Genomic DNA, 21,795 nt, shown 5'->3' with positions numbered 1-21,795 from the left:
ACCAAAAAGCTCTAACTACACGCCCCGGTCGTGCAACGGATACAGCATCAAATTCTGGTTCCAGGTCTTGATAGGCGATACTGCTGATGGTGGTAAAGTATAAAATATCATGGCCATGGCAGCTGTTATCTGTGTTGTCTGTCTTGCAGGAGTAACACTAGTGCCCATTGCTATGGCAGCTAGAACACATCTGCTTCCCAATTCACCATTCCTGAGACCTCTTAGCCTACTGCGCAGCTGCTGGCCATGAGTGGGATTGAGGCTTGGTTCGTGCATACGCGGTACTGGCAAGATGGCAGCGGTCGCGCATGCACAGTGTTGCATAGACGCGCTGCAGAGCGTGATGACATAATCATTGGGCGGCAGAATTAAACAGCTGTCAGAGCAGCTGATCCCTGGGATAGACTGCAGGCTTAGGTGGGGGTTTCCCTGGGCATCTCTTGCTCTACAGTTAAGGTAGGTTACCAGGCTGCAGGCTTAGTTGCTGCTGCCTGCTCTATAATTATTGTTGATGGTCTATTTTTATTACATTACAGTCCTGTTACCTTCTGCTATGGATGTGTCATTCATCACCCCTCTGTGGCCAACCCTTACACTGCAGGTAGGATTATTAAAAAAAAAAAAAAAAAGAGAAAAATATCTTTTCTTTTTGGTTATTCTGCCTGTTTAGGGTTATTTGGCAGGAGCGTGTTATTTCTTCTTTCCCTCTCAGCCCTTCTAGGTCTGAACACCATCATGTGATATGTGACGATAAAGACCATCCTAGGTCACAACACCGTCACTCTTCATCGAGTTCCAGATGCCATAAATCACCCTCCTAGATCTGGACATCGCAGGGAAGAGCCTAAAACTATGGGCACCAATCTCACCGCCATTCCAACCGCTCTGATAAGAAAGCTTGCTGGGGATGTGGGGCTCAGGTTCCCAAGGGTAAATCCCTCTGGGAGCCATGCTATACCTGAACTGTGGGGAAAAGAGAAGGTGGACAACAACAGGTGCAAGCGCTGGTTAGAAAGGTGGTTCAGGAATCCCTGAGCAGAACGGACTCCGGCTGTACCATCAATCATTCTATTGATACAGCATCAGTCCCTGCGGGGGATGACCCTGTGGTTCCGGGTCCATCTCTTCATAGTCATTCCTTAAGTGAAGCCTCAGACAGTAGGGTGGAGGTGGGTGACCCTGGTGCGGGTTTAGATTTTTCCCTAGTACCACAGCTAGTCAAAGCAGTCAAAGAAGCTTTGAGGTGGGAAGAGCCAGTGGTAGCCAGCCTTTCTCAACCTTTTCAACACAGAGAAACCCTTGAAATAGTTCTCCGGCCTCTGGGAACCCCTTTTCAAAATTAGAAATCTACAACTCATGATACATTAGTGTGATGGTCAGTGGGAAGAATGGGCCTTACACTTGTGGTTATTGGGAAGAATTACCTCTTTACAGATAGCTAAAAAGATCAATGGTGTCAGTGGGAACCTATCTGAGAGGCAGAAATGGCTCCATGCTGAAGGAACCCCTAGCAAACTTTGGAGGAACCTTAGGGTTCCACGGAACCCTGGTTGAGAATCACTGCTCTAAGCAGAGGAAGTATTTCAAACAACTCAAGAAAGAGCGCCCAAACTTCCCCTTCCTGGGTGAACTCGGCAAAATTATTACAGATGAATGTGGTGGCATTGAGAGAAAAAAGTTGCTACTTAAAATGTACCCATTCAAGAGCGAGGATGTGAAGCATCTAGAGTCGACGCCTCTCATTGACACAGCCATAATGAGGTTAATGAGGCATGTCACACTCCCACTGGAGGACACTGTTTCTTTCAAGGAGGGCTTGGAGAGGAAGAATGATACTGACCTCAAACGCATTTATATTACAGCGGGTATGGCAAATCAGCCTTGGCCCTTGCAGCCCTGCACAAAGCGATGGAGGCCTGGATGGATGAAGTGGATGCAGCCTTGGGAAGCATCTATGAAGAAATTGCCAGGAGTTCAATGGGACATGAGCTAAAGCTGGCCTCAGTCTTTCTGAGAGAAGCCTCCCTTGACGTAATTCACCTGGTGGCACGAGTCATGCTCTCATCTGTCATGACTAAGCGTGCCTTGTGACTGCGTTCATGGGTAGCTGATCCTGCCTCTAAGCAGGCATGGTGCAGGATTCCCTTTGAGGGCTCCTCTTTCTTTGGGAACAAGTTAGACAGTGTCATCACCCATGCCACGGGTGGCAAGTCAGGGTTCCTACCCCAGGTGCGTCACCTGCTAGGTCAGAGGAGAGCTCATCCCAGGCAAAATCCGGATCATGCAAGAGATGCTTGCCGCTATAGGCCTGGCCGTGAGTTCAGGAAGAAAAACCAGCCTTCAAGCCAAAAATCCTCAAAGAGAGCATCTTCTGGTGGACGTGAAGCCTTCAAATCCTTTTGACATAGGACCTGTCCAGGCGGTGCAAGTTGGGGCTTGTTTACTCCATTTTAAACGTCTGGACAGCCTTGATGAAGGATTACTGGACTGTCAAAACTGTCTCCTCAGGACATGCCTGGACGTTCAGCACTCCACCCACACTTCGGTTTGTACTTAGTCTTGCCTCACTCAGAAGAGAAAAAACAAGTCCTTCTATCATATGCAGACTCTCTAGTGGCTCAGGGCGCCACCATACAAGTTACAACCGCTGAAAGATTTTGAGGGGTCTACTCACCCCTCTTCAAAGCTCTTATTGGCTGTCATGGCACTAATCGGGATCAAAGGTATCAGTCTGCATCACTATCTGGACAACCAGCTGTTACTTTCTCGAGACATGGTGCAGCTGTTAATCCATCAATCTCAGGTGATCTCCACTCTGGCCAAGTTCGGTTGGCTGTTGAACAGGGAAAAGATCCACCTAGAACCTTTGCCATGAGGCCGCTTGATTTGCAAAGTGGCCTCATGGTCTTCAATGAATATGTTCATGGCGCACTACTGCATAGAACCGGCCTCATTGTCTTCTGTTAATTTTGGTTCACATATTCTGTCTGTTGATGGTGCCAATTAAAACTTTATTTTCTTTAACCAGCAATTGCCCACCCGGATGTGTATGGCTAGGTATTTCCCATGCATAGGCTGCCATGGATTTCTTATCAAATACTTACCGTAGTTTTCCTTTCCTGATGGACTCCGTGGCAGCAGGAGTTCCCTCCCATTTTCTGGAGTAGACAAAGTTATGGAACACTGCCTCTGGCTTGGAGCAAAGATTTATGGGAGAGGGGTCCTATGAGGTATGAGAGGTGGGAATAACCCATACGTAGGTTGCCATGGAGTCCATCAGGAAAGGAAAATTACTGTAAGTATTTGATACATTTTTAGTTTTGTCTCAAAATAAAGTGATTGTAAGACCTCATGCACACTGGACATTTTTGCAGCTGCTTCTAGGGGCGTCCGGTGTTTTTTTTTCCTGCCTCTAATCTCTACTTTATGTTAGCTTATGTGTCCATGTACACCTAGGCTTTTAGCAGCCTTTGGCAGAGGCAGAAATAACACCTACTGCCAGTGCATCCAGGAGCAGTGGTGTTTTGCCAGAAAAAACACTTGACGCTTGTAAATGAGTGTTAATTAATTTCAATGGCCAGAATAAATTATGATTATTCTGGCCAATGAAATGAAGTAACACCCAAGCGCTTGACACCTGTAAATGTGCTACACACTTTTACAAACATCAGCTGTTTTTTTTTTCTGCCAAAACGCTGCTGCCAGGAGGAAAGACTTCTAGGAGAGTTTGCAAAACCTCCTGTATGCATGGATATTTTTTTTTTTTATAAAAAAAGATGTTATACCTGCCCTGTGCAATGGTATTGTACAGTGTGGTCCCTTACCTCCTCTTCTGGAGGCTCCCGCTGGCACTCTTTACTCGCCCTTCCTGCGGGTGCAGAGCTGTGTGCTGAGGGGGCACCCATGCGAGCATGCTCCATAGCCAGGCTGTGTGTATCCATTGACACACAACGTGGCTCAGCCACGCTCCTGTTCCCTCCTCAATGTTGGAAAAATTTTGCGTTGTGGAGCAGCCAGTAGAGTGGAGTAAAAGGTTATGAGGAGTGAGAGATGTTCTGGAAAGAGGGATGACAGGTTGTGGAAGGAGTGTTTTAGAGTGTAGTCAGTGAGGATGACAAGGTCCAAAGTTGGGTAGTGTTTACAGTGACTGGGTGTTCTGGTGGGGATTTGGAAATAAAATTTAATAACTGATCTCTAGCTTTTTAGTGAAGCTGAAATAGTTTGGACCAAGCTGGTACAAACTATTTAGTTTATTAACATCTTTGTGCTGGCAGTAGGCACATATACGGCCCCTCGAGGGGCAGGCTTTAATACAGAGAGACCACATATATGCGTATCAGAATATAAACAGAACTGTGCCGAGAGAGTGCGCCCTGTGTGCTTCTAGCACAGTTACTGGCGGCTAACAGCAAGCTCCTGATCTCTGCTTGCGACCGAGAGCTTTCTGATCACGTGACCGCCAATCATGGCAGTCACATAATCAGAAACTCTGCCCCACCCTGAATGGACTGTATGTAACCTCAGCTGTATACAGCTCTGCATTCCAGCAGTGGGATAGGAACTTCCTGTCCCACACCTGGAGCAGCCATTCACAGGGAGCTTTGTTTTTTTCTAAATGAATACAAAGCTTCCTCTAAATGACTGAGTTGGAGATTATGACACCATCTGCCTGCCTCTCGAACTTATCCAATCAGGGGATGCTTTGTATTCATTAGGAAAATACAAAGCTTCCTGAATGGCTGAGCAGTGCTCAGCCTGACTCAATTTTGTTCCTGATGTGGGATGGGAAGTTCCCATCCCACTGTCAGAACACAGCACTGTATAGAGCTGAGGCTACATACAGTCCATACAGCACTGAGCGCCAGTGCCTGTCTTAGTGAAGAAAATAGTTCATTTGGACCAGCTTGGTCCAATCGAACTATTTAAACTTCACAAAAGCCAAAAAGTGACAATCTGACTTTAACCACTTCCCACCCGGCCACTGCACATAAATGGCCAGGTGGGTGCTTCCTCTGTGTGGACATTCCTGAAGGTACTTCAGGAGAGGAATAGCGAGGCCTCATGCCGAAGTGCGCATATCCCCTGAACACTACGCATCTTGGATTGGCAGGAGGGCTCTGTGATTTGTCATCCTGATCACATGATGGCGGTGTCTAATCACAGCCATCATGTGATGTAAACAGCCTGGGTAGAGTCACAGGAAGAGGGATTGTGCCGATGTGTTCCTGTCCCCCAGAGACAGAGCAATGTCGATTGATAGGAGGGCTCTGTGATTGGCCCTCCTGATCACATTACAGCTGTGTCCAATCACAGTCGTCATGTAATACAAACAGAGAGCCGTTGCCAGACAATCGGCTCCACTTCTCCTCACACACAGTCAGTGAGAAGGAGAGCGGATCAGTGAGCTGGGAATCAGTGTGTATGGGCCTTTTTTTTTTTTTTTTTTTTACACACTGATCACCCAAACAGTGAAAACACCTGTCCCACATCTGTCCCAGTAAACATCTGTCCATGCCACATGCAACATCTATCCATGTGTTACATCTATCCGTGATCATCTGCGATGTCCGAGATTGGATGTGATTCGCACCACACTGCAGTGCAAATGACATGCAATCTCTGTGCAATGCAATTTCAGTCATACAGCTGTATGGCTGAATTTGCATTGCATTCGAAACAAACTTGCACAGGGCTCATTTTTTGGGCCGCACCAGAATCGGATCGCACCCATGCAATCCAATTCCTTTTTTTTTCTTTATTTCTTTACAGGCAATCAGAAATAAGTCAAGAGTAGCAGTTACATACTGCTTCCTAATTTCTTCATTTTACAATCCTATTTCAAACAAAACATAGTCTTCATATCTTAGATCTGTAGTCCTGTTATTTTATTTATTTTTTTACAAACATAACATTATAAATTCCCCTTTACAATCTCCTATTCTGAAGCCCTGAACCCCAGAAGGGGCTTCTAAAATGAGCTACAGCAACTAATTGAAAAAAATAAATAAATAAATAAAAAAATCCGTCCCTTCCCCTCGGCCCCCCTGTCCAGGTGGGTTCAGGATCATATACCTAAATATCCCCATTTAATATTCCTGCCTGAACTACTCCCCCAGTCCCTCTCCGATCAGCTTCTTCCCATCCTTCGTTTGCAAGAATATCTCCCAGTGAGCCCATATTTGGGATATACGTTCCCTTCTATCCAAAGGCATAGGTATCAAATTTTCTATACTCCATAGTTACATAGTTAGTAAGGTTGAATAAAGACACCAGTCCATCCTGAGTGGGTGTCTACAATTGTCCCTATCCCTGTACATTGCACACTCACATCAGTCCCTACCCTCAAGGAGCCCACAATCCAAGGTTCCCATACATATACTAGGGCCAATTTTTGGACAGAGGCCGCTTAACCTACCTGCATGTCTTTGGTGTGTGGGAGGAAACCAGAGTACCCGGAGGAAACCCACACAGGTACAGGGAGAACATGCAACCTCCAGGCAGGTAGTGTCGTGGTTGGGATTTGAACCAGCAACCCTTCTTACTGCTAGGCAAGAGTCCTAACCACTACACCACTGTGCCGCCCTATGCTTCTTTCTTTGTTAAGCCACATGGAAATCTGGGGTGCTCTTGGCTCCTTCCAACACGTAGTGATGCAGCTTTGGGCTGCATTCACCAAGTGACTTATGATCTAATTTTTATATCTCTCCATTGGGATTTGTGAGCATTGCAGAAGGAAAAATGGCAGGTCCTCAGGGATCTGATATTCAGTAAATAGTTGGGTAATTCTCTGAACTTCTTGCCAAAACTGTCTAATTAGTGGACATGTCCAGAAGATATGTGCTATAGTGCCTCTCTTGACAGCCCCTTCAGCACCTATCCGACGCTTCTGGGGAGAATTTGTTCATTAGTGAGGGGGTATAATACCAGCGCGATCCAATTCCTGTCCGAGATTGCAGATTGCACTGTGATCTGCAAACTGATTTGGGGGTGTCATTAAACTTAACTGACACTCCCAGCAATTTGCATAGGGCAGTGTGAACTGCCACTGGGAGACATGCGATTTGGGAACCCGCAAAGGATTCGCAGGATCGCAGCAGTGTGAACCGGCCCTTATTCTCATCGCAGTTTTGAGTTCAGTAAGCTTTTGAAAGAACTATTTGTTGCTTGGGCTCCTATGTTCTATCATTACCTTGCTTAGATATGTAATGTAGATTATTTTGTAAAAGGTAACAGAACTGGAAAAAAAAAAAAAAAAGAAATACCACTGAATACCAAGACATTTGTAAATTGTTTATAAAAAAAAATAAAAAAAATAATTTCATTTCCGAAAATAAAAATGTTACAAGGAAATCATTATTAACCCATTAAAACTCATAACATTTTTAGTATGCTGCATTTGTTAGCGAGACTTCTTTCCAGGGTTTCTTTTGCCGATATAAAGTTTCTTCAGCTCCAGCCAGGACTGCCACAGTAATAGGCCAGGGATGAGCACCCATAAACCATTGAAGAACACCAAGTAGACCCACAGATAGAGCCAGTTGGAGGTGTTAAGGTAGGGGCTGCCAGTTAGCCACTCTGGGCAAAATGTCATCCATCCTCCATACAATTCACAAACACACAGTGTGATTTGTAGAAAGTGCCTGAAACATCAAAGGAATATAAGAAATTATACGGCATATTAATGCCATACGTTAGTCACAAAAACAGTGTCTTACAAATTTTGTGAAATATATGGGTAACCACTTAAGGACTTAACCCCTCCCGCTGCTTGTAATTACAACTGAGCCGCTGCTTAGCCACATCAGTTGTTATCACAAGAAAGCCAATCATCGGCTTTAACCACTTCAGCCCCAGAAGGATTTGCCCCCTTAATGACCAGGCTATTTTTTGCGATGCAGCACTGCGTCGTTTTAACTGACAATTGCGGACGTGCAACGCTGTACCCAAACAAAATTGACGTACTTTTTTCCCCCACAAAAACAGATTTCTTTTGGTGGTATTTGATCACCTCTGCGGTTTTTATTTTTTGTGCTATAAACAGAAAAAGAGCAAAAATGTTGAAAAAAAAATAATATATATATATATTTTTTTAAAAAGCAATATTTTTTTACTTTTTGCTATAATAAATAACCCCTTAACACTAGGGGGCGATCAAGGGGTTAAATGTGTTCCCTTGTAAGTGTTTCTAACTGTGGAGGGGATGGGACTGACTAGAGAAGGAGACAGATCGCTGTTGTTAGCTAGTAGGAACAGACGATCTGTCCCTCCTCTGTCCCTCCTCTCCTGTCAGAACCAAGGACCCATCCCAGTTCTGGCTCTCGCAATCGCGTATGGCCAGCGGACATCGCGCCTGCCGGTCACGCGCAATCAGGCCCCCCCCGCCGTGCAGCTATAGCCATTTAACCACTTTCAGTCCCAGAAGATTTGGCTGCTCAATGACCAGGCCATTTTTTTTGTGATACGGCACTGCATCGATTTAGCTGACAATTGTCACGTGAAGCTGTACCCAAACAAAATTGACGTATTTTTTTCCCCCCCACAAATATAAACAAAAGAAGAGTGACAATTAAAAAAAACACAACACAACAGGGGTTATTTACGAAAGGCAAATCCACTTTGCACTACAAGTGCAAACTGCACTTGAAATTGCCCTGAAAGGGCACTTGGAAGTGCAGTCACTGTAAATCTGAGGGATCGATCTGAAATGAGGGGGAAGCTCTGCTGATGTTATCATCCAATCATGTGCAAGCTAAAATGCTGTTTTTTATTTTCCTTGCATGTCCCCCTCGGATCTACAGCTACTGCACTTCCAAGTGCAATTTCAAGTGCACTTTGCACTTGTAGTGCAAAGTGGATTTGCCTTTCATAAATACCCCCCATATCTTTTACTTTTTGCTATAATTAATATCCCACATTTTTTAATCATAAACATTTTTTTCCCTCAGTTTAGGCTGATATGTATTCTTCTACATATTTTTGGAAAAAAATAAAAATAAAACGCAATAAGCATATATTGATTGGTTTGCGCAAAAGTTATAGAGTCTACGAAATAGGGGATAGATTTATGGCATTTTTTTTTTACTAGTAATGGTGGTGAGTGATCTGCGATTTTTATCAGAACTGCGATATTGCAGCGGACAAATTGGACACTTTTGACACTATTTTGGGACCACTGATATAAAAATGCACAGATTACTGTATAAATGTCACTGGCAGGGAAGGAGTTAACACTAGGGGGCGATCAAGGAGTTAATCGTGTTCCCTAGCCGTGCTCTAACTGTAGAGGGGATGGGACTGGGCATGCCCCTAGTGGCCAAAAAGCAAAATAAGGTAATGTCGTTTCGCCCAGCCGTGCCATTCTGCCGCAGTAAGACTGCGGTGGCTGGTCGGCAAGCGGTTAAAAGGCCAACGTACAGCTAAGGTGATTTGCGCAGGAGAGCCGACCTGCCGCCGTCTAATGACGGCGGCTGGTCGGCTAGTGATTAAGCACTTAAGGCCGAGCCTCTGTCTGGATATTTGGCGTTTACCAAATGGTGGTAGTTAAAAACATTTTTTTTTGCTAGAACCCCAAAATTAAATTAAATTAATTAATATAAATATATATATAAAAATAACACCCTGGTAGAGCTGCACAATTCTGGCCAAAATGAGAATCACTTTTTTATTTAGAATAAAAAGGATCGTGATTTTCTCTCTTCTCGCAACGTAAAATCTTTCACATTATACAAAAAAAAAAAATACAAAAAAAAAAGTGCTAACTTTACTGGTTAGTTTTTTTAAATTCATTAAAGTAATTTTTTTTTCCAAAAAAAACTTTTTTATTTATTTTTTTTACTTGAAGCCAACAAATGTCAGAAAAAGGTTTAGGTTTAGCGTTTAAAGTGGAGTTGCATTGAAAAAATGGCATGAATATTCCTAAAAAACTAAAATGGCTGTTGCTAGGGGGTCCCTCGTAGTCTGCCTCCTTCAGTGCCTGGGCTGGTGACATCACTTCCCCTCGGTGCAGGAAGGGCTCAGCTCTGCCCCCTCCCTCTTGTCAATCATCTGGGACACATGACAGGTCCCAGATGACTGCGCAGCCAATCACAGCGCGCAGCACCACTCGTGCATGCGCAGTGGGTGCCTGGCGGTGAAGCCACAGCCGGGTGCCCACAGTTACAATGCCGGCCCCGCCGAACAGAGGGAGGAGACGAGCAGGGCTACGATCCCCCGCATCACTGGACCCTGGGACAGGTAAGTGTCCGATTATTAAGAGTCAGCAGCTGCAGCACCACTCGTGCATGCGCAGTGGGTGCCCGGCTGTGAAGCCACAGCCGGGTGCCCACAGTTACAATGCCGGCCCCGCCGAACAGAGGGGGGAGACGAGCAGGGCTACGATCCCCCGCATCACTGGACCCTGGGACAGGTAAGTGTCCGATTATTAAGAGTCAGCAGCTGCAGTATTTGTAGCTGCTGACTTTTCATTTTTTTTTTTTAGAATGGGAACTCCTCTTTAAGTGGTTAAACTTTTTTTCACTTACACACAAAGTCTATGACAAAATGTTACAATGTTTATACTGAAGTTCAACTGATAAAGAATGTTGTGATTCTTGGCAGACTGTCCAGTTTCTTTTCCTTTCTTTTGACAGCTGTGGCTTCAGAAGAGCAGAGAGAATTCTTTGCATAGAAAGAATTGTGAAACACTTTAGTCAAGCTTGCGATAACGATTCTTGACGATTAATTGTGCAGCTTTACACCCTAGAGAATAAAATGGTGGTTGTTGTAATACTTTCTGTCACACCGCATTTGCACAGTGGTCTTACAAGTGCACTTTTTTTGGAAATTTTTTTATTTTGAATACATTTTTTTTTTTAAAAAGACAGTAAAGTTAGCCCAATTTTTGTTATATTGTGAAAGATAATGTTACACCGAGTAAATTGATACCCAACATGTCACACTTCAAAACTGTGCCCGTGGAATGGCTACATACTTTTACCCTTAAAACTTTTAGGTGTTGTTTAAAAAAAAAAAATTCTATGCATGTTTTGAGTTATAGAGGAGGTCTAGGGCTAGATACCTCACATGTGTGGTTTGAACACTGTTTTCATATGTGGGCGCTAACATATATATGTTCAGTTCTGCACGCGAGCTCGGCGGAACGGGTCACGCTTAAAATTTTTTTTTTTTTTTTACACTGTTCTTCAAAAATAAAAAAATTAATTGTGTCACTTTTATTCCTATTACAAAGAATGTAAACATCCCTTGCAATAGAAAAAAAAGCATGACAGGACCTCTTAAATATGAGATCTGGGGTCAAAAAGACCTCAGATCTCATATTTACACTAAAATGCAAGAAAAAAATAAAAATAAAAATAATTAAACGTCATTTGAAAAAAATAAAATAAAAAAAATAGGATTTTTGTACTCACCGTAAAATCCTTTTCTCTGAAGTTCATTGATGGACACAGCATCTTCATCTTGACAGTCCCTTTAAGAGCTGTGGGTGGAAGTGATGTTTTGACGTTGCTTCGGCCCTGCAATGGTATGGAGACGGGTGGGGACCATCTTCCCCTCTCTCGTCTCCATACCTAACAGGCAGAAGAATAACTCGATCGCCTCTGTCGCTACCAATGGCTCCGGAGCGTGGCCCTCTCCCACCACAGATAAAAGTGATCTTGTGGCGAATCTGCCGCCAAAGACCACTTTTATCTGAAAGCAGACTGCCCGCTAAAGAGGATACCAGGGTTATGGTAGCTAGCCGCTGCCATAACAACGATATTCCTCTTCAAAGTAGCGATGTAAAACAACGGCGGTCGGTCCAAAAGTAGTTAAAAACGGTACCGAGGTGATGGCTGTACAACCACTTGAAGCAGAAGGATGTACAGGTATGTGATTTTAGAGCAGAGAGTTGCTGACTGACAGCATTAATAGAATGCATTAAGGTGAAGGCCTCATGCACACTGGACATTAAAATAGCGCTATAAAAACGCTAGTAGCTTTGCAGTGAGTTTTCAACGTTTTTGCAATAGTGTTTTTTTTTTTTTTTTGAGAAAATGTTTTATTTTATTTTTTCCAATGGATCAGAAATGTTGCAAAACGCTGGTGAGTGACGTTTTTGAGCATTTATCAACATTTAACAGTGTTTTTACAGCTGAAAAACGTCTTAGAACCCACTAGTTTTGAGGGTTTTTTTTACTGCTCAAAAACGCCACTGATAACAAAACTGCTGATAACAGCCAATGTGTGCATGGACACATAGGATAACATGATGGAGAGTTTAATGACTGTATAAAAAAAAAAAATGTCTACTGCCAAAAACAGCTGCTGTAAATATGTCCAAACACGTCCAGTGTGCATGAGGCTTAAAGCGTCACAACCCAATCGCCAGCCAGCAAATGTAAATTCTGCTCAGTGCACTGGGGCAGCGGCTTATTAAGAACGTTCCTACTGGACTTTTTCAACACTTTGGAACTTGCTCTGAGTCATGTTGCAATTATGGTTATATTTAGGTTTTTAGCCAGCTGCCCTGATCTTTGCTTATGTCACGAATTCAGACAAAGCAAGATTTTGCTCAAACCTGTTTAAGGCTGGCCATACATTATACAATTTTCTTGTTCAATTTCCATTAGAATTACCTTTAACTATGTACTGTAATGCAAGAGCCTGCCTGTTTGCATAAAAATTGAAAGTGTTTAGATTTGACCTCATATTATATGGTTTTGGTCAATCCAAAATGAAAATTGTATGATGTATGGCCAGCTTTAGACTATTGCATATCAAGCACTAAGAAAGATTCTAAGGTATATACCTAGGAAGAGAGGAGAACTGCAAACTTTGGCGTACTAATCAGCACTCACCTGTAATACTTATCCTTCACAATGGCATAAATTAATGCTACAGCCAACAAACCGTCCACAACTACAGTGAGGATTTCCAGAGATACAACGGTGGGGTCTGAGTGCAGCCAACGCTCATCTGCTTTCCCATACTCCTTCCCTGGAAAAAATAACAAGAGAACCTCATCTGCTGGAAGGGACATAAAGTGCAACCAAGACTAGTTCAATTGAAAAGACTGCCATTGCTTGGCTAGCAATTAAACTTGAAGTTATCTGGCTGCCATGCTGAATTCGAGTATTTAACCACTTTGGAGTCATTGACCTGGAACAAGTGTAGACTAAGGATGAGCTCAGGCGTGTTCGCACACTCCATCTGTGAGCCCGCCGGGAAGTCGGCGCAGCACTTCGCCAATCACAGGCAGTGAGACATTGCCCCGATGCGCGGCTGCGGGGATTGGGAAATGTCTCACTGCCTGTGATTAGCGCTGTGAAGTGCCGACTTCCCGGTGGGCTCCGCATGTGGAGCATGAGCTCACCCTTAGTGTAGACCATTAAAATCAGAGCTCCTAATCTGGAACATTGGACCTTCTTCCAGGTTAGACACTCCAAAAGCACTAAAGCTATGAGACCACCATGACAGCAATAAATAGGGTTTTTACAAGGGAGCTCTGCAATAAAAAATAAAAATAAAAAAGGGTACAGGTTTCCTCTAAGCATCTTCTATTGTAGCGATTCCCTTAATTGAATCCCATTTGAGATTTTAGTTAAAGGAGAAAAAGTGATAGAACAATATGGGCGCAGAAAAGGCATTGTTTTACTAAATATTTAGATCTATATAACATATTTAAATAACCCTTTCACAACTACAGGTAAAACAAATCTTAATGCCCAAGCACAATTTTGCAACTTTGATGCGTTAGCAAAACCGTATACATCATCACAACTACTTTGTGCATCCAGGGGGATTATACCTTGTATGGATAGCTTGTTTTTTATTTATTTCTATATTATTAAAAGTAAATTTGGCCCAAAATAGTAAAAAAACAAACAAAAATTTTAATTCAACTGTACATTTCTTGTTACTACCATAACCTACCAAAGAACAACCCAAATGAAATTCTCCTGCTGCCAACGTTCGCAGCGATACCACATGTGTGTTATTTGTTGTATGTACCTGCAGTACAGCCCAGAAACAATAGTGCGCATTTTGCTTAGCCTACTTAAAACACATAGGGGGGTTATTTACAAAAGGCAAATCCATAGTGCAAAGTGCACATGAAATTGCACTGAAAGTGCACTTGGAAGTGCAGTCGCTGTAAATCTGAGGGGGTAGATCTGAAATGAGGGGGAAGCTCTGCTGATTTCATTATCCAATCATGTGCAAGCTAAGATGCTGTTTTTTATTTTCCTTGCATGTCCCCCTCGGATCTACAGTGACTGCACTTCCAAGTGCACTTTCAGTGCAATTTCAAATGCACTATGCACTTGTAGTTTTCACTTGTAGTGCAAAGTGGATTTGCCTTTCATAAATAACCCCCATTGACACTGATTTATCTTTTTTTTTTTTTTTTTTTTTTTAATACTGCCCATGACCTTTGAACCTACTTGACCCAAACACTAACCCTGGCATTGACCTAGATCTAGATTTATTTTTTATTTTTTTTAAACACAGTTGGTTTATCTCTGCATATGATAGAAGGACTTGTTTTTTCTCTTCTGAGTGAGGCAAGACTGAGTACAAACCGAAGTGTGGGTGGAGTGCTGAACATCCAGGCATGTCCTGAGGAGACCGTTTTGACAGTCCAGTAATCCTTCATCAAGAGAGAAGCACAGGTGTGGGCTTCACAGTGACAGCCAATCAGAGGCTATGACAACGATCAGGTGACCCGGAACCAGGAGTTCCAGGTTCCCGATCATTAGTATGGGACCAAGGGCTCCCAGTGAGACCCCAGTCTCTGTGCTGGAAGTGCGCAGTGCGGCGCGATCACAGCACAAAGACAGATACGCATATATGTATGTAAAAATCAATCAGCGCAATTTCAATCGCTAAATGCAACTCAACCTGCATGCACCAAGGGTCAATAGATCAAATCCCATAAACCAATATATTAACAATAAAAAGTGCAGCGCTAAATAAAATAAAATGTCCATAAGCGGAACATGAGCACCAATATAAAAAGTCCATAATCGTGCTGATATAATCCATGCAAGTGAATCCGTGAGACACCTCCGCCACTTATAGTACTAGCAGCTCACCTCACAGCGGGTATCTGCTGACAAAGTCCCTTCCCCTGGGACGGAACGCGTACGGACAGAAGGAAATCGTGTGATGTCACCCGAGGCCACTGTTGCCTCTGTAAACATACGCTCGAATACCAGGCACTGCGATTCAGTGCTGTTTGTAAGTGTTATTCTCGCTTTATTCATTAAATATATATCTGGCAGAGAGCACTATGTATATCTTTAATTCATGTTATACTTATGAAATCCGACATCTTGTGCCGATTGTTTGGAGTCCGTTGAAGTAGAGCGAGAGGGATCTGTGTATGTCAGCCCCACCTTGTGTTACCTTCAGCCACTGATACCCCATTGGGGAAAACACTTGTGAGCCTAGTCTCAAGCGTCCACGCTGTGAGGTGAGTGGCTAGTACTATAAGTGGTGGAGATATGCATATATGTAGCCCCACTGAAAGCCCAGTCCAGTGAGGCCGCATATATGCATATTGTTGGCGCAAAGGGATTAAAATGTGCAAATTTGGGGGTAAATGTGAATGTACAGTATGTAAAGCGCTGTGTGCATTGTGGTAGTAAAACAAATACCTGTAATAAATAAGAACAAAAAAACTTACACAATGCAGCCAAAGCTCCCTCCGATGTGGCCACCGTTCCCACTAGAGACATGTAAACAAAAGGTCCCTCCTACAAACAACACACATCAAACTCATTAGAATCTATAATAGGAATAAGTGATACAATTTACAAGAACATTTCCCTTTGTTAACCCTTTGACCCTTTGGAAGGGTCTGCCAGCCCTTTAGGTTCGGGTTACCAGACGCCGTAAGGTACAAAGCTGTTGGATGTCAAGGGATGGTATCCAAACCAACAAGCTATTCAAGGGAGCAGCAACAAATAAGGCTATCAGGATATTGATCTAACAGTAACCTTGGTGGCTTCCCAGAGGTGGAAGCGGTAAAACTACTGACATCCATCTGGGTCTGCAGATTAGCCAATATGTAGATCGAACAAAGTGTTGGAATTATCAAAGAATGGTTTGGGCTTGTTCTCCATCTTATAGGCTTAATTAAGGACACTTAAGAAGTATTAGAAGATGGTGATTATATTCTTCACAAACATAAGCGCTGTTTTTCTTTCTTATAACTATATATGGTAATATTCTAAGATTGTAAGGTTTGCTGATGCAGACAATAAAGTTACTGCAAATACTGCACCTGCTGACTTTTAAAATAAGGACACTTATTCTGGACAGGGGTATTGGCCACCATTAACATTAAACCGACCATCATAGCTACAGCCCCAAAGCCATGCCTACTTGGGATACTAGATGACATTGCCATGGAGGACAATGCTAGACAGGCCACGGCCAGGGCCCTGTTCCAAGCTTGCAAGCCGATCCTTCGGCATTGGAAGGCGGCTGAGCCTCCGTGGGCTGAAGGAGTGGATTGCCCAAATGGGGGACACCATTAGGATGGAGAAGTATGTCTTTCAGCATAGAGGACGACTGGGAAAGTTTGACAAACTATGGGCACCCTGGTTGGATACCCCCAGCCTCTCTCCAGTTGATCTTGTTATGGATAGAATGCTGAGATAAAAGATGGGGAAGGAAGGCGCAAGCCGGCGGGGCACAAATTGTAAATGTAAGATAGATAAGGTAGAGAAAGATAAGATAAGGTAGATAACGCTGAATATGAGGCTGACAAAAGAAGAGCCAAGCTACATAGTAATAATACCTGCATTGGCTAGGATGGTTTGGTATTGGAGGATGTGAGAACTGTTCGATTATACCTCTTACAAGGTTAATTGTACTTGTATTTTATGACAAGATTATGTGCTTGAGATGTGAGCTGTAAGATATACTTAGTTACCTAATAAACATCTTTAATTTAAAAAAAAAAAAAAAAAAAATATTATATATATATATATATATATATATATATATATATATATATATATATATATATATATATATATATATATATATATATTATATTATATATATATATATATATTAGAGGTCGACCGATATATCGGCCGGCCGATATTTGCCGTTTTTTAAATAATCGGCATCGGCCGATTGTGCTGATAAAAAAGCCGATTCTACAGAGGGACTTTGAAATGACTTCTGTAAGAAGTCAGTGTGAGTTGCCTGAGTCGTCATAGCAACACTTTCTTCCTCTCTGGGCAGACTGCCAAGAAAAGAACTAAATGATACAATGTTTACACTTGAATGAATGAAGTCATCTCTGTGTGTAGAAGTTCTCAGTTTAACCATTTAAAGACTAAATCTTTTCTGACACTTGTTGCTTACAAGTAAAAATCCTGTATTTTCTGCCAGAAAATCACTTAGACCCCCCAAAAATTATATATATTTTTTTAGCAGAGATCCTAGGGAATAAAATAGCGGTTGTTGCAATATTTTATGTCACACGGCATTTTCACAGAGGTCTTTCAAATGTATTTTTTTTGGAAAAAAATACACCATTTAAAAAATAAAAATAAAATAAAAACAGTAAAGTTAGCCCGTTTTTTTTTTTTTTTTTGTCCAAAAGTTTTGACTACCTGTTTTTATTTAATATATAGTTTTTTTTTTTTTTAGCTAGATCATACATACAAGTAAACTGATTGGAGGTTTGTTTTGTTTAATAAATGTTTAAGTGTAAGAAATTTTCTGTATCACTTATGAAGACTGCTTTCACACTGGAGCGGGCAGGCGTTGATGGTAAAACGCAAGTTTTAGCGGCTCTTTACCATCATTTTAGCGGCGCTATTCGGCTGCTAGTGGGGCACATATAACCCAGCTAGGGTTTTGCATGCGCTTTGGCAGTGGTGCCCATTCATATCAATGGGCAGGAGTGGTGGAGGAGCGGTATACACCACTCCAAACGTGCTGCTTGCAGGACTTTTTTTTTTTTTTTAACATCCTGCCAGCGCATCGCCTCCGTGTGAAAGCACTCTGTCTTTCACACAGACTGCAGGGGAGCCATTTTGCAGGCACTTTACAGGCGCTATTTTTAGCCCAAAAGCGCCTTAAAAAACGCCCCAGTGGGAAAGGTGTGTTAGATCAAGGGGGATTAAAAATAAATAAATAAAATAAAATCGGCCTAACATATCGGCCCAAAAAAATCGGCATCATATATCGGCCACCATGATTTCTAAATATCGGCATCGGCCAGAGAAAAACCCATATCGGTCGACCTCTAATATATATATATATATAAATAAAGTGGACCCAGCAGCCTTGGCTACAAATACATTTCAGTCGTTAGTGAGGATAGATCTAACCCTCGAATGAAACACTTCAGCATTACCCACCCTTGCCCTCTGGTGACTGGTACATCCCATATGTATATGCTGTCATACTTGTGTCAGGAATGAAGAAAATTTTACACTATACTAACGGTAAATTTTCCTTTCCTGATGCAAAGCATGACAGCACATAAGTCCCTCCCTAAAGGTCTTTGCAGTAATAATAAGTTACAAAAATGCTGCCTGCAGAGAGGAGACTTACTTATATAGTATAACCAGTCATGGAATAGGGCAGGGGGCGGAGCCTACCCATATGTATATGCTGTCATACTTTGCACCAGGAAAGGAAAATTGCCGTCGGGTATTTAATTTTCTTCTTTAATGGCTTGAAATCCCATACAATAAAAAGGGCCTAAGTTCATTAAATGGTTCAATATTCTATTGAAAGCATTTTGTTATATCTGTTTGAGTGCAAAGAAATATCGGTTAATCCTGCCAGAAATTTGAGCTGATCACTTCCTGTGCCGTTATCAGTTACATTTGTTCCCAGCTATCTCTGGTATGAAGAATAGGAAGGGGTGGAGTCATGTAGTCCTCTCCTGATACAGTACAGTGAGTGTAGTCACCCTAGAACAGGAAGTATGTTACTGGCAGTATCACCTGGGGAAAGGAAAAGGTCATGTGATAAAACTGTGAATGATGTCTGACTCAGCAAAGCCATTGAATTGGACATTGATTGAGAAAGAAAAAATGACATGGTCGTGCAATGAGCAACGTTCTGAGTGACCCATTCAATTGGTTGTGCTGGAAATTGAAAAAAAAAAAAACAAAAAAAAAAAAACACTATCAATCAAACAGGGCCGATCAATGGTATTTTTTTTATGCACTTGTGAATCACTTATGATCGGGTGTGGAAAATCGCCACTGACTATCCTTATGCGATCATTTTATTTTTTTCTGCTGCAACCAATCAACTTGAGACATACAAAACCGTCACCCTCTGTTGCTTAACCATTTTTGGGATCTCTATCACTCCTATGCACTGCCACTCCCAGTGGGCGGGGTCTCTAGCACTCCTATGTACAGCCACTCCTAGTGGGCGGGGTCTCTACCAATTCTACGTACAGCCAATCCATGTGTGCCGGTCTCTAGCACCCTTATGCACAGACACTCCTAGTGGGGGGGGGGGGGGGGGGGGGTCTCTGGCACTCCTAGTGGGGGGGGGGGGTCTCTGGCACTCCTAGTGGGGGGGGGGGGTCTCTGGCACTCCTAGTGGGGGGGGGGTCTCTGGCACTCCTAGTGGGGGGGGGGGGTCTCTGGCACTCCTAGTGGGGGGGGGGGTCTCTGGCACTCCTAGTGGGGGGGGGGGGTCTCTGGCACTCCTAGTGGGGGGGGGGGGTCTCTGGCACTCCTAGTGGGGGGGGGGGGTCTCTGGCACTCCTAGTGGGGGGGGGGGTCTCTGGCACTCCTAGTGGGGGGGGGGGTCTCTGGCACTCCTAGTGGGGGGGGGGGGTCTCTGGCACTCCTAGTGGGGGGGGGGGTCTCTGGCACTCCTAGTGGGGGGGGGGGGTCTCTGGCACTCCTAGTGGGGGGGGGGGGTCTCTGGCACTCCTAGTGGGGGGGGGGGGTCTCTGGCACTCCTAGTGGGGGGGGGGGGTCTCTGGCACTCCTAGTGGGGGGGGGGGGTCTCTGGCACTCCTAGTGGGGGGGGGGGGGTCTCTGGCACTCCTAGTGGGGGGGGGGGTCTCTGGCACTCCTAGTGGGGGGGGGGGGTCTCTGGCACTCCTAGTGGGGGGGGGGGTCTCTGGCACTCCTAGTGGGGGGGGGGGGGTCTCTGGCACTCCTAGTGGGGGGGGGGTCTCTGGCACTCCTAGTGGGGGGGGGTCTCTGGCACTCCTAGTGGGGGGGGGGTCTCTGGCACTCCTAGTGGGGGGGGGGTCTCTAGCACTCCTAGTGGGGGGGGGGTTTCTAGCACTCCTAGTGGGGGGGGGGTCTCTAGCACTCCTAGTGGGGGGGGGTCTCTAGCACTCCTAGTGGGGGGGGGTCTCTAGCACTCCTAGTGGGGGGGGGGTCTCTAGCACTCCTAGTGGGGGGGGGTCTCTAGCACTCCTAGTGGGGGGGGGTCTCTAGCACTCCTAGTGGGGGGGGGTCTCTAGCACTCCTAGTGGGGGGGGGTCTCTAGCACTCCTAGTGGGGGGGGGGGGTCTCTAGCACTCCTAGTGGGGGGGGGGTCTCTAGCACTCCTAGTGGGGGGGGGGGGGTCTCTAGCACTCCTAGTGGGGGGGGGGGTCTCTAGCACTCCTAGTGGGGGGGGGGGTCTCTAGCACTCCTAGTGGGGGGGGTCTCTAGCACTCCTAGTGGGGGGGGGTCTCTAGCACTCCTAGTGGGGGGGGTCTCTAGCACTCCTAGTGGGGGGGGGGGTCTCTAGCACTCCTATGCACAGACACTCCTAGTGGGTCTCTAGCACTACTATGTACAGCCAAACCATGTGTGTGGGTCTCTAGCACTCCTATATAGACACTCCTACTGAGTGGGGTCTCTAGCACTCCTATGTACAGACACTTCTAGTGGGCGGGTCTCTAGCAGTCCTATGTAGACACTTCTAGTGGGTGGGTCTCTAGAACTCCTATGCAGACACTCCTAGTGGGCGGGGTCTCTAGCACTCCTATGCACAGACACTCCTAGTGGGCGGGTCTCTAGCACTCCTATGCAGACACTCCTAGTGGGCGGGTCTCTAGCACTCCTATATACAGACACTCCTAGTGGGCGGGGTCTCTAGCACTCCTATGTAGAGACACTTCTAGTGGGCGGGTCTCTAGAACTCCTATGTAGACACTTCTAGTGGGCGGGGTCTCTAGCACTCCTATGCACAGACACTCCTAGTGGGCGGGGTCTCTAGTACTCCTATGCACAGACACTCCTAGTGGGCGGGGTCTCTAGCACTCCTATGCACAGACACTCCTAGTGGGCGGGGTCTCTAGCACTCCTATGCACAGACACTTCCATTGGACAGGATCTCTAGCACTTCTATGTACAGCCAATCCATGTGTGCGGCTCTCTAGCACCCCTATGCACATACACTCCTAATGGGCGGGGTCTTCATCACTCCTATGTAGACATTCCTAGTGGGCGGGGTCTTTAGCATTCCTACGTACAGACACTCCCTGTGGGCGGGACTCTAGCACTGCCATGTACTGACACTCACCAGTGTGAAATGCACGATAGCATCATAGAAGAGCCACACCAGAACCCATCTGTCCGTCGCAGAGCTCCGCGCCCCCAGTCGCTGTGCGAGGACATAGCCCAGAGCCAGCTGTGCCGCACAGGCCGCCAGGGAGTACAAGGTCACCGAGCTCAGCAGTGCCGGAGCCGCTCCGTCCGCCATAGCCGCCAATATCCTTCACTACACCGGGATCCCCTACACTGCAGGTAGCGGCTGGAATACAGAGGAGGCGGGGCGCTGTACGGTCATATCTCAGCCAATAAAAAGCGACTG

The 21,795-nt window shown here is 44.8% G+C and overlaps 1 protein-coding gene across 1 annotated transcript; it reads right to left on the bottom strand.

Annotated features, from left to right (window-relative positions):
• Positions 1-7,276: 7,276 nt before the first annotated feature.
• Positions 7,277-21,766, bottom strand: EBPL (EBP like). The gene is made up of 4 exons (XM_077484286.1): positions 21,505-21,766; positions 15,665-15,734; positions 12,837-12,975; positions 7,277-7,640 (listed from the first exon to the last, which is right to left on the bottom strand). The coding sequence occupies exons 1-4, from the start codon at positions 21,682-21,684 to the stop codon at positions 7,400-7,402; spliced, it is 630 nt and encodes a 209-aa protein (XP_077340412.1). The 5' UTR covers positions 21,685-21,766; the 3' UTR covers positions 7,277-7,399.
• Between the last annotated feature and the right edge of the window lie 29 nt (positions 21,767-21,795).

Source organism: Lithobates pipiens, unplaced genomic scaffold, assembly GCF_037356315.1.
Source record: "Lithobates pipiens isolate NorthernLeopardFrog02 unplaced genomic scaffold, aLitPip1_a1.2 Scaffold_16, whole genome shotgun sequence".
NCBI lineage: Eukaryota > Metazoa > Chordata > Amphibia > Anura > Ranidae > Lithobates > Lithobates pipiens.
Note: the sequence above shows the minus strand (reverse complement) of the source record. Positions and strands in the feature narration are given on the sequence as shown.

What these genes read in the sequence shown, in the direction of transcription:
- EBPL (XM_077484286.1), bottom strand. Translation starts at nt 21,684, where the DNA reads ATGGCGGACGGAGCGGCTCCGGCACTGCTGAGCTCGGTGACCTTGTAC. An exon ending in CTATCGTGCATTTCACACTG is followed by an intron (nt 15,735 to 21,504) that starts GTGAGTGTCAGT and finishes TGTTGTTTGTAG; the next exon opens with GAGGGACCTTTTGTTTACAT. An exon ending in GGGAGCTTTGGCTGCATTGT is followed by an intron (nt 12,976 to 15,664) that starts GTAAGTTTTTTT and finishes TATTTTTTCCAG; the next exon opens with GGAAGGAGTATGGGAAAGCA.